This window comes from Oncorhynchus mykiss, chromosome 3, assembly GCF_013265735.2.
Source record: "Oncorhynchus mykiss isolate Arlee chromosome 3, USDA_OmykA_1.1, whole genome shotgun sequence".
Taxonomy (NCBI): domain Eukaryota; kingdom Metazoa; phylum Chordata; class Actinopteri; order Salmoniformes; family Salmonidae; genus Oncorhynchus; species Oncorhynchus mykiss.
The window spans coordinates 81,966,807-81,979,789 of NC_048567.1; the positions used below are offsets into that span (position 1 = coordinate 81,966,807).

General features: G+C 45.6%; 1 protein-coding gene across 2 annotated transcripts; it reads right to left on the reverse strand.

Moving 5' to 3' along the window:
- Positions 1-323: 323 nt before the first annotated feature.
- Positions 324-12,716, reverse strand: slc23a3 (solute carrier family 23 member 3). 2 transcript variants are annotated; one of them, XM_036975328.1, is made up of 13 exons: positions 12,315-12,716; positions 10,925-11,076; positions 10,720-10,787; positions 10,411-10,487; positions 8,073-8,254; positions 7,319-7,418; positions 6,944-7,121; positions 6,146-6,399; positions 4,163-4,268; positions 3,859-4,026; positions 3,277-3,372; positions 1,623-1,842; positions 324-484 (listed from the first exon to the last, which is right to left on the reverse strand). In XM_036975328.1, the coding sequence occupies exons 1-12, from the start codon at positions 12,441-12,443 to the stop codon at positions 1,640-1,642; spliced, it is 1,713 nt and encodes a 570-aa protein (XP_036831223.1). In that variant the 5' UTR covers positions 12,444-12,716; the 3' UTR covers positions 324-484; positions 1,623-1,639. The 2 variants fall into 2 exon arrangements, with proteins under 2 accessions (XP_036831223.1, XP_036831224.1); XM_036975329.1 differs by lacking the exon at positions 324-484 and having other exon boundaries at positions 1,189-1,842.
- Positions 12,717-12,983: the final 267 nt, after the last annotated feature.

Here is a 12,983-nt window from a genome sequence, read left to right on the forward strand (position 1 = left end):
TTTTCGAAGTATCTTATCTTGAGATAGGCTATTGGCATCGGCCATCACCGTGACTTATAGCCTATTGTATGCCTTCATCATTGGGTGATTCTGAAAAGTGGCACTGAAAAGTTTATTTAGTAGCCTACTGTAGCCTATTATATATATATATACAGTACCAGTCAAAGATTTGGACACACCTACTCATTCCAGGGTATTTCTTTATTTTTACTTGTTTTAACATTGTAGAATAATAGTGAAGACATCAAAACCATAAAATAACACATATGGAATCATTCAGTAACCAAAAAAGTGTTAATCAAAATATATCTTATAGTTGAGATTCTTCAATGTAACCAATTTTTGCCTTGATGACAGCTTTGCACATTCTCTCAACCAGCTTCATGAGGTAGTCACCTGGAAGGATCGATGCAAGAGATGAGAAGCAGGTAGAGGGAGTGAAGGTTTAATAACTGACGGACATGAAGCGGAACAGGAACAGCGTCTGGACAGGAACACATAACAACAATTAATTCGGACCAAGGGAACACCACCGAGGAACAGACAGAAATATATAGGGGGTAATCAACAACGTAAAGAAGTCCAGGTGAGTCCGATGAGTGCTGATGCGCGTAATGATGGTGACAGGTGCGCGTAATGATGGAGACAGGTGCGCGTAATGATGGTGACAGGTGCGTGTAATGATGGTGACAGGTGCGTGTAATGATGGGGACAGGTGTGTGTAAAGAAGGGTAGCCTCACGCCCTCGAGCACAAGGGAGGAGGAGCGGGAACAGGTGTGCCTTATTAAAAGTTAATTTGTGTAATTTCTTTCCTCCTTAATGCATTTGAGCCAATCAGTTGTGTTGTGACAAGGTAGGGGTGGTATACAGAAGATAGCCCTATTTGGTAAAATACCAACTACATATTATGGCAAGAACAGCTCAAATAAGCAGAGAGAAACGACAGTCCATCATTACTTTAAGACATGGAGGTCAGTCAATCTGGAAAATTTCAAGAACTTTTACAGTTTCTTCATGTGCAGTCGCAAAAACCATCAAGCACTATGATGAAACTGGCTCACAACAGTCTCTTCAGTGGCCTGGGCCACTGTTTGCATTCAAGTCCAGTTCATTTTTTGTTGATTTCAGTGTGTCAGTCAGAGTAGCCACTCATGTCAGTAATGTGTGTGGGTTAAAAAATATATATATTTTTTTAATAATATCTTATATCATTTAAATTACGTAGAATTGTATGAAATGCATTTATAAAATGAAAGAAAAGAAATCAATCCTGCATTTCCATGTGTCGGAAACCCATTAAAACACTTCTTCTCAACTGCCACTACACAAATGTGATTTATAGATGCATGCAAAACCCCCAACTCAAACCATCTTCCTGCAGCTATGCCAATACTCCACCAATACAAACCCACTATCACACAAGTCAACTCTGTTCAGGGCACTTAACTACGTCGACACACAGTACATTTCATAGACAGTGTGGCATATACACGATTATATGTTTAGCATTATCATTATTATATGTTATCATTAGCTAATACCATATCATGCCTATCGTCCACAGTCCCTTGTCTTTACATATCAATACCGCACAATTTTAACTTAGTGAAACGAGACCTACTGTCCTCCGACGGGACTCTACAGTACGTCTCCATCATCTGTGATCCTACAGGCAGAGAAGGGGGCCGTCCGTAACCAAGGTAACTTCCACAGTCTTCTCAGGAGATAAGGGGACTCGTAAATTAACTCCACTTCCTGGTGATACCCTGGCTCACTGTTGACTGATGTCCATCCTGTCTTCTCCATCTCCGCTGAGTCAAGTCCTCTCTCCGATGAAGACCCTGTGAGAAGAACATAGACACATGAGGACGTGGCACCTGTCGTTACACTAAGGCCTGGTGTTTTGGACATCATTTTTAAAAGCTGAGAGTCTGCGTATAAACTTTTCTTTTCACCGAAAACATTATTAATGAATCATGATCGGGTGCAATATGAGTTAATGAATCATGATCTGGTGCAATATGAGTTAATGAATCATGATCGGGTGCAATATGAGTTAATGAATCATGATCTGGTGCAATATGAGTTAATGAATCATGATCGGGTGCTATATGAGTTAATGAATCATGATCGGGTGCTCTATGAGTTAATGAATCATGTTCAGGTGCAATATGAGTTAATGAATCATATTCAGGTGCTCTATGAGTTAATGAATCATGTTCAGGTGCTCTATGAGTTAATGAATCATGTTCAGGTGCTCTATGAGTTAATGAATCATGTTCAGGTGCTCTATGAGTTAATGAATCATGTTCAGGTGCTCTATGAGTTAATGAATCATGTTCAGGTGCTCTATGAGTTAATTAATAATGTTCAGGTGCTCTATGAGTTAATTAATCATGATCAGGTGCTCTATGAGTTAATGAATCATGCATTTGATAGGTTAGAGTATTTTTTTAAAAATAACTTATAACCATATAAATAATGACTAGAACGGATAAAGCCCATCAGTCCACATTGATTCGAATGGGACTGTTCTAGTTACTATATTTCTATGCTTGTATCATCAACAACTTTTATGATTTTGTTTTATTTTTAACCTTTATTTAACGAGGCAAGTCGGTAAAGAACACATTCTTATTTACAATGACGGCCTACTGGGGAACAGTGGGTTTAACTGCCTTGTTCAGGGGCAGTACGACAGATAATTTTTTACCATCTCAGTTAAGGAATTCGATCCTGCAACCTTTGGGGTTACTAGTCCAACGCTCTAACCACTAGGCTACCTGCTGGTTACTAGTCCAACACTCTAACCACTAGAGTACCTGCTGGTTACTAGTCCAACGCTCTAACCACTAGGCTACCTGCTAGTTACTAGTCCAACGCTCTAACCACTAGGCTACCTGCTGGTTACTAGTCCAACGCTCTAACCACTAGGCTACCTGCTGGTTACTAGTCCAACGCTCTAACCACTAGGCTACCTGCTGGTTACTAGTCCAACACTCTAACCACTAGGCTACCTGCTGGTTACTAGTCCAACGCTCTAACCACTAGGCTACCTGCTGGATACTAGTTACTAGTCCAACGCTCTAACCACTAGACTACCTGCTGGTTACTAGTCCAACGCTCTAACCACTAGGCTACCTGCTGGTTACTAGTCCAACGCTCTAACCACTAGACTACCTGCTGGTTACTGGTTACTAGTTACTAGTCCAACGCTCTAACCACTAGGCTACCTGCCGCCCCAATGTGGAAATAGATAGCACAATGTACTTTACCCGATACTGTATTGTCCAATAGGAAAGCCAGGATGCCCACCAGGAGCACAGGTGAGGTCAGAAGAGAATGGAGAAGGACATCAACACTGACCATACCTGTACAGGTATACACACGATCAGGATATGGGCAAGACACACATTTAGCCACATTGATCTATTGTCCCTGGCTGTGTAATGTCAGAGTAGCCAGGTCCCAGATCTGTTTGTGAAGTAGAAGGAGAGCACAAACAGAGTTGTGGAGTTGACTCTACTTCACAAACAGATCTGGAACCAGGCTGATGTCAGAGTAGACTGGTCTAAAGTCTGCTTGGAGTTGACTCTACTTCACAAACAGATCTGGGACCAGGCTGAGGTCAGAGTAGGCTGGTCTAAAGTCTGCTTGGAGTTGACTCTACTTCACAAACAGATCTGGGACCAGGCTGAGGTCAGAGTAGGCTGGTCTAAAGTCTGCTTGGAGTTGACTCTACTTCACAAACAGATCTGGGACCAGGCTGAGGTCAGAGTAGACTGGTCTAAAGTCTGCTTGGAGTTGACTCTACGACACAAACAGATCTGGGACCAGGCTAAAATGAGAGAAATTACCAGTGTTAATAAAGACGGTCTGCATGAGGAACCAGTGAGGCAGCACTAGAGACATGAAGACAGCCAAGCCGATGTTGAAGATGTTACGACCAGAGTCGATGTGCGTGAACTGGAAGTACCTCACACCTGTAGCCACGGCAATAGTGTACGTTACACTGAGAAGAGCACCTGAACAGGAATGGAGAGAGAGAGAGAGAGAGGAGAAATTGATCAACTTTTAATCAGTTATTCTTTCCTCTAGTCAGAAAAATAACATGCAGACACGCTAGACGAAGACAGACAGAGGACAGATAATTAAACTAACCGTAGATGGCCAAGGGGACAGAAGTGATGAGCTGTGTCAGTCGAGGCGACACTCCTAGGGCCAGTCCCAAGATGGCTGCCAGTTGCACTGTCCACCTGGACCCAGACTAGGAGGAGAGAGAGGAGCAGGAGAAAGAGTCAAAACACACTGTCCACCTTGACCCAGACTAGGAGGAGAGAGAGGAGCAGGAGAAAGAGTCAAAACACACTGTCCACCTTGCCTCAGACTAGGAGGAGAGAGAGGAGCAGGAGAAAGAGTCAAAACACACTGTCCACCTTGACCCAGACTAGGAGGAGAGAGAGGAGCAGGAGAAAGAGTCAAAACACACTGTCCACCTTGACCCAAACTAGGAGGAGAGAGAGGAGCAGGAGAAAGAGTCAAAACACACTGTCCACCTGGACCCAGACTAGGAGGAGAGAGAGGAGCAGGAGAAAGAGTCAAAACACACTGTCCACCTGGACCCAGACTAGGAGGAGAGAGAGGAGCAGGAGAAAGAGTCAAAACACACTGTCCACCTTGACCCAGACTAGGAGGAGAGAGAGGAGCAGGAGAAAGAGTCAAAACACACTGTCCACCTGGACCCAGACTGGATCAGGGGAAAGAGTCAAAACACACTGTCCACCTTGACCCAGACTAGGAGGAGAGAGAGGAGCAGGAGACAGAGTCAAAACACACTGTCCACCTTGACTAGGAGCAGAGAGAGGAGCAGGAGAAAGAGTCAAAACACACTGTCCACCTTGACCCAGACTAGGAGGAGAGAGAGGAGCAGGAGAAAGAGTCAAAACACACTGTCCACATGGACCCAGATTAGGAGGAGAGAGAGGAGCAGGGGAAAGAGTCAAAACACACTGTCCACCTTGACCCAGACTAGGAGGAGGGAGAGGAGCAGGAGAAAGAGTCAAAACACACTGTCCACCTTGACCCAAACTAGGAGGAGAGAGAGGAGCAGGAGAAAGAGTCAAAACACACTGTCCACCTGGACCCAGACTAGGAGGAGAGAGAGGAGCAGGAGAAAGAGTCAAAACACACTGTCCACCTGGACCCAGACTAGGAGGAGAGAGAGGAGCAGGAGAAAGAGTCAAAACACACTGTCCACCTTGACCCAGACTAGGAGGAGAGAGAGGAGCAGGAGAAAGAGTCAAAACACACTGTCCACCTGGACCCAGACTGGATCAGGGGAAAGAGTCAAAACACACTGTCCACCTTGACCCAGACTAGGAGGAGAGAGAGGAGCAGGAGACAGAGTCAAAACACACTGTCCACCTTGACTAGGAGCAGAGAGAGGAGCAGGAGAAAGAGTCAAAACACACTGTCCACCTTGACCCAGACTAGGAGGAGAGAGAGGAGCAGGAGAAAGAGTCAAAACACACTGTCCACATGGACCCAGATTAGGAGGAGAGAGAGGAGCAGGGGAAAGAGTCAAAACACACTGTCCACCTTGACCCAGACTAGGAGGAGGGAGAGGAGCAGGAGAAAGAGTCAAAACACACTGTCCACCTTGACCCAGACTAGGAGGAGAGAGAGGAGCAGGAGAAAGAGTCAAAACACACTGTCCACCTGGACCCAGACTAGGAGGAGAGAGAGGAGCAGGGGAAAGAGTCAAAACACACTGTCCACCTTGACCCAGACTAGGAGGAGAGAGAGGAGCAGGAGAAAGAGTCAAAACACACTGTCCACCTTGACCCAGACTAGGAGGAGAGAGAGGAGCAGGGGTCAAACATAGACACTGTATGCAGATTGGCTAAATCAGCGCTCACAACGTGTCTCAGAGTAGGAGGGCTGGTCAGTTTTCCCTTTTAAACCATATTGAATACGAGTGTTGACCTGATCCTAGACCAGCACTCCTATCCTGAGACTCATTGGGACTTAAATGAAGCCGCTAGTCAAGGACTAGGCTTGAGCTGCTTCTGGGAAACTGACCATCAAGAGATAAACACATAAACAGACTTCTAAATGATGTTCACATGACATCATCATCACTACCTGGCTGAGTCCAAGAGTACAGGTGTTGGGGACACTGCTGCTGAGCCCCAGTGGCGCCCCCATCAGGCCAGCCACCACACTGCCAAGACCCTGGGACCCAAGGCCCCTGTTACAGGCTGCTGCGGGGGGAGGGGGGACTCCCAGGAGCCGGGCCGTTAGCAGGTACATCCCCACTGAACTGACAGAGGAGGAGAGGGCTGCAACGACACCAGCCGCCATGCCTCGAACTGACAGCAGGGGTAGACCTATCTCAGCTTCACACACACACACACACACACGCACGCACGCACACACACACACGCATGCACACACACACACACACACACACACACACAGAAACGCACACACACACACACACGCACACGCGCGCACACACACACACACACACACACATACGCACACACACACGCGCGCGCACACACACACACACAGTATATATGGAGAGATCATACTTTTATATTTACAACATGACATTAACATTACCATGTTTCTACACCTGCATTGCTTGCTGTTTGGGGTTTTAGGCTGGGTTTCTGTCCAGCACTTTGAGATATCAGCTGATGTACGAAGGGCTATATAAATACATTTGATTTGATTTAATTTGAGACTGGCCTGTAGACTGTAGCTTGATTTAATTTGATTTGATTAACCTTAAAAATATTTTCTATATTTGATTGATGCCATAGACGGAGACTAAAATGTACGAGACTCTATGTTCCACCGCTGAGTATTATCTTAGAAGCATGTCACCGGAGAGTATAGCACAGCGTATCGTTAGTGTTAATGGTCTCTGCTGACCTGCCAGAGGGGGACTGAGCCACGGCACAGTGAAGGGGTCCGACCGTAAAAGTTCGGGAAGGGAAGTGTTGCTCGTCTTCAGTGCCGGCAGCAGCTCGGAGACGGAACGAAGACGTAAAACCCCAAAACTCTCCAAGACTTCACACAGAGCCCACACACTCAGTAGGGGAAGCAGCAACTGCAAAAAACATATATAAATATATAAAATAATATATATATATATATATATATATATATATATACAGTTTCACATCTACAGTAATGTACTTTGATTTTCTTGCTAAAAGGGGAAAAGAAAAAAGAAAGGGATTTCCCTCAAACGTTGTAAGCGTGTCAGAAAGGGTACAATCAATCAACCAATCAGGAGAGACTCACAGAGAGCATCCTGCAGACAGGCAGCTGAGGCATGCTGAGGCATGCTGGGAGCATGTAGGAGCGTAGATGCTGGGACAGGAGCACTAGGAGGATGACTGTCCTACACAGAGAAACAGGACAGTGTTCATTCAGATATTCAGATATTACAATTTAGATATTCATAAAAGTTCACAAAAAAAACATGGCTGAATGCATGAGAGTTTGACAAAGTAAGGTATAAAAAAAAATAGCATTTGAAAGCAGAGGACGGACAGACTGACGGACAAACGGACAGACATATAGACACACAGATGGACAGAGACGGACGGACAGACAGACAGACAGACAGACAGACAGACAGACAGACAGACAGACAGACAGACAGACAGACGGATTCACAGAAGGACGGACGGACGGACAGACAGACAGACAGACAGACAGACAGACAGACAGACAGACAGACAGACAGACGGATTTACAGAAGGACGGACGGACAGACAGACAGACAGACAGACAGACAGACAGACAGACAGACAGACACAGAGACTGACAGACAGACAGACGGATTCACAGAAGGACGGACGGACGGACGGACGGACGGACAGACAGACGGACAGACGGACAGACGGACGGACAGACAGACAGACAGACAGACAGACAGACAGACGGATTCACAGAAGGACGGACGGACGGACGGACGGACAGACAGACAGACAGACAGACAGACAGACAGACAGACAGACAGACAGACAGACAGACAGACAGAGAAACGTACAGTGCAGCGATGGCCCAGTGGTCTGAGCAGAGCAGAGCAGCCTCTCTGTAGATGGAGAAGCCCAGTAGACACAACAGAGGGGCTATGACCAGCGGACCACAGTGTCTCAGAACCACACCACTCAGACCTGTCACACCCAGAACCAGCTGGACCATGCCCACTATCACAGTCATACCCTGGAGCTACATAGGAACACACAGAGAGAGATTAGATATGGCCCAGCATTAGACTAGAACAGAGACACCCTAACACCGTAACACCCTGTATATAGCCTCCACATTGACTCTGTACCGTAATACCCTGTATATAGCCTCCACATTGACTCTGTACTGTAACACCCTGTATATAGCCTCCACATTGACTCTGTACCGTAACACCCTGTATATAGCCTCCACATTGACTCTGTACTGTAACACCCTGTATATAGCCTCCACATTGACTCTGTACCGTAATACCCTGTATATAGCCTCCACATTGACTCTGTACCGTAACACCCTGTATATAGCCTCCACATTGACTCTGTACTGTAACACCCTGTATATAGCCTCCACATTGACTCTGTACCGTAATACCCTGTATATAGCCTCCACATTGACTCTGTACTGTAACACCCTGTATATAGCCTCCACATTGACTCTGTACTGTAACACCCTGTATATAGCCTCCACATTGACTCTGTACCCCTGTATATAGCCTCCACATTGACTCTGTACAGTAACACCCTGTATATAGCCTCCACATTGACTCTGTACTGTAACACCCTGTATATAGCCTCCACATTGACTCTGTACCGTAACACCCTGTATATAGCCTCCACATTGACTCTGTACCGTAACACCCTGTATATAGCCTCCACATTGACTCTGTACCGGTACCCCCTGTATATAGCCTCCACATTGACTCTGTACCGTAACACCCTGTATATAGCCTCCACATTGACTCTGTACCGGTACCCCCTGTATATAGCCTCCACATTGACTCTGTACCGTAACACCCTGTATATAGCCTCCACATTGACTCTGTACTGTAATACCCTGTATATAGCCTCCACATTGACTCTGTACTGTAACACCCTGTATATAGCCTCCACATTGACTCTGTACCGTAATACCCTGTATATAGCCCCCACATTGACTCTGTACCGTAACACCCTGTATATAGCCTCCACATTGACTCTGTACCGGTACCCCCTGTATATAGCCTCCACATTGACTCTGTACTGTAACACCCTGTATATAGCCTCCACATTGACTCTGTACCGTAACACCCTGTATATAGCCTCCACATTGACTCTGTACTGTAACACCCTGTATATAGCCTCCACATTGACTCTGTACCGTAACACCCTGTATATAGCCTCCACATTGACTCTGTACCGTAATACCCTGTATATAGCCTCCACATTGACTCTGTACCGTAATACCCTGTATATAACCTTCACATTGACTCTGTACCGTAACACCCTGTATATAGCCTCCACATTGACTCTGTACCGTAATACCCTGTATATAGCCTCCACATTGAATGTATCTATTGTTATTTTACTGTTTAATTATTTGTTACTTTTATTTTCTATTTTTTACTTAACTTCTTAAAGCTGTAGGTCTACTACACCTGTTGTATTCAGCATTTCACTGTAAGGTCTACTACACCTGTTGTATTCAGCATTTCACTGTAAGGTCTACTACACCTGTTGTATTCATCATTTTACTGTAAGGTCTACTACACCTGTTGTATTCAGCATTTCACTGTAAGGTCTACTACACCTGTTGTATTCAGCATTTCACTGTAAGGTCTACTACACCTGTTGTATTCGGCATTTCACTGTAAGGTCTACTACACCTGTTGTATTCGGCATTTCACTGTAAGGTCTACTACACCTGTTGTATTCAGTATTTCACTATAAGGTCTACTACACCTGTTGTATTCATCATTTCACTGTGAGGTCTACTACACCTGTTGTATTCAGCATTTCACTGTAAGGTCTGCTACACCTGTTGTATTCAGCATTTCACTGTAAGGTCTACTACACCTGTTGTATTCAGCATTTCACTGAAAGGTCTACTACACCTGTTGTATTCAGCATTTCACTGTGAGGTCTACTACACCTGTTGTATTCAGCATTTCACTGTAAGGTCTACTACATCTGTTGTATTCGGCGCATGTGACAAATAGAATTCGATTTGATTTGATTTACTATTGTAGTAGTAAATTCTCTTGATAAAGATCATGAAAAAATGTTTTAATCTAAACATAACTCCTGAATGTGAGAAGAGGAGGTGGTCTGGTCTGTGGGTTCAGCACCACGGACAGCAACACTACAGCCTGAGTACAGTACCTCTCTGACTGGGTTGGCTCTGGGCAGGATGTCCTCCTCACTCTCCTCACAGTGCCCTCTGCAGGCCGGTTCAGTAACTGCAGGAAATCAATACCGGTCGTACCATTAACCACAACGAGATACAAAGGCCATGTTCACACTCATGTTGTACAACTGATAGACAACGCATTTGACACAACGGTTGTGACATTTTTTTATGAGTTTGACAAACAACGTTGTGTCAAATGAGTTTTACATCAGTTGTACAACCTGAGTGTGAACTTGGCCTGAGGTAAATGGTAGGTTGTCAGATTGACGTAGCGAACTCACCAATCTGGGCAGTGAGGACTACAGCAGGGATCAGGGTTTCCAGAGATGGAGCCTGGACCAGAGGGAGGCTGAGGATGAGAGAGTTCTGATTGTATTCACGTCAGTCAATGTGTTTAAATGTTTGGTTTGATCATCATAGACAGGTGTGAGTGAGAGAATTTTTAAAAAGGGCAAACTAATTGATTGATTGTGAGGAATTCCTCACCATGTCCCCAGACAGCTCTGTATCAGAGTGGAGAGAGCGGAGTAGAACAACATGGAGGACAGTAACCTCTCTCTCTCTCCATCCTGTAACAGTAGATGTTGCTGCAACACACCGAGGACCAGAACCAGCAGAGAGCACTGCACAAACACATGCTGTAGAGAGAGAGAGATTCACAAGAACTGCAGTATGAAACAGGTACAAAGAGCAAGCCAGTGGTAGGTAGGTACCAACAGCTAGCCAGTGGTAGGTAGGTACCAACAGCTAGCCAGTGGTAGGTAGGTACCAACAGCTAGCCAGTGGTAGGTTGATACCAACAGCTAGCCAGTGGTAGGTAGGTACCAACAGCTAGTCAGTGGTAGGTTGATACCAACAGCTAGCCAGTGGTAGGTAGGTACCAACAGCTAGCCAGTGGTAGGTTGGTACCAACAGCTAGCCAGTGGTAGGTAGGTACCAACAGCTAGCCAGTGGTAGGTAGGTACCAACAGCTAGCCAGTGGTAGGTAGGTACCAACAGCTAGCCAGTGGTAGGTAGGTACCAACAGCTAGCCAGTGGTAGGTAGGTACCAACAGCTAGCCAGTGGTAGGTAAGTACCAACAGCTAGCCAGTGGTAGGTAGGTAGGTACCAATAGCTAGTTTGTGGTATGTAAGTACCAACAGCTAGCCAGTGGTCGGTAAGTACCAACAGCTAGCCAGTGGTAGGTAGGTACCAACAGCTAGCCAGTGGTAGGTAGGTACCAACAGCTAGCCAGTGGTAGGTAGGTACCAACAGCTAGCCATTGGTAGGTAGGTACCAACAGCTAGCCAGTGGTAGGTAGGTACCAACAGCTAGCCAGTGGTAGGTAGGTACCAACAGCTAGCCATTGGTAGGTAGGTACCAACAACAAGCCAGTGGTAGGTAGGTACCAACATCTAGCCAGTGGTAGGTAGGTAGGTACCAACAGCTAGCCAGTGGTAGGTAGGTACTAACAGCTAGCCAGTGGTAGGTAGGTACCAACAGCTAGCCAGTGGTAGGTAGGTACCAACAACAAGCCAGTGGTAGGTAGGTACTAACAGCTAGCCAGTGGTAGGTAGGTACCAACAGCTAGCCAGTGGTAGGTAGGTACCAACAGCTAGCCAGTGGTAGGTAGGTACCAACAGCTAGCCAGTGGTAGGTAGGTAGGTACCAACTGAGATTTAAACAACATCCTGCATGTGGTCTGTGGTCACTGCATGTTTCTCTATACCTCTTCATGTTGAACTGATTCAAGAGGAAGTACACATCTAATATATACTATAATATATGACATAATGCAGACGTTTTTATCCAAAGCAACTTACAGTCATGCGTACATATATTCAACTTAACTACAACAATGGCTTTGTCACTTAGCTGAGTCACCAAGGGGCTTACCTGTACCGCCAACAGCAGGTTTAGAAAGCAGGGTGGATGTTGGTTCACACTTGCGATATCTGTGTTGCTGGTGCTTCTGGTTTCGTCAGGAAGCTCGGGGTCAAAACGCTGACCTGCATCCATTATCATACACGGCTGTTGTCTTCTTGTCAAAACTCCTTACATGAATACAGATTTCCTTCTCTCTCTCTCTCTCTCTCTCTCACTCGCTTTTCTTCTCACTCCCTCTCTCTCACTCGCTTTTTTTCTCACTCCTCTCTCTCTCACTCCCTCTCTCTCTCTTGCTCTCGGTCTTCAACTCATCAGCTGCAAAACCACTACCACAACAACAACAGAGGACCAGCTGAAACGTGTAGGAATTCTGTCCCCTCTCTTATGTCCTAGGTGAACTTTGACCCAGGATAGTTCCAAGTCAGTAGTTTGTCATTACTTGTATCTCCTTCTTTTAATCATTATCTTCACACACGCACACACACACACACGCACGCACACACACACACACACACACACACACACACACACACACACACACACACACACACACACACACACACACACACACACACACACACACACACACACACACACACCAAAACAATGAGTGTGTGAGCTAAAATGCCTACTGGATTGATTTAAAGGTCCTGACTATCGTGACTGTAAGATTATATA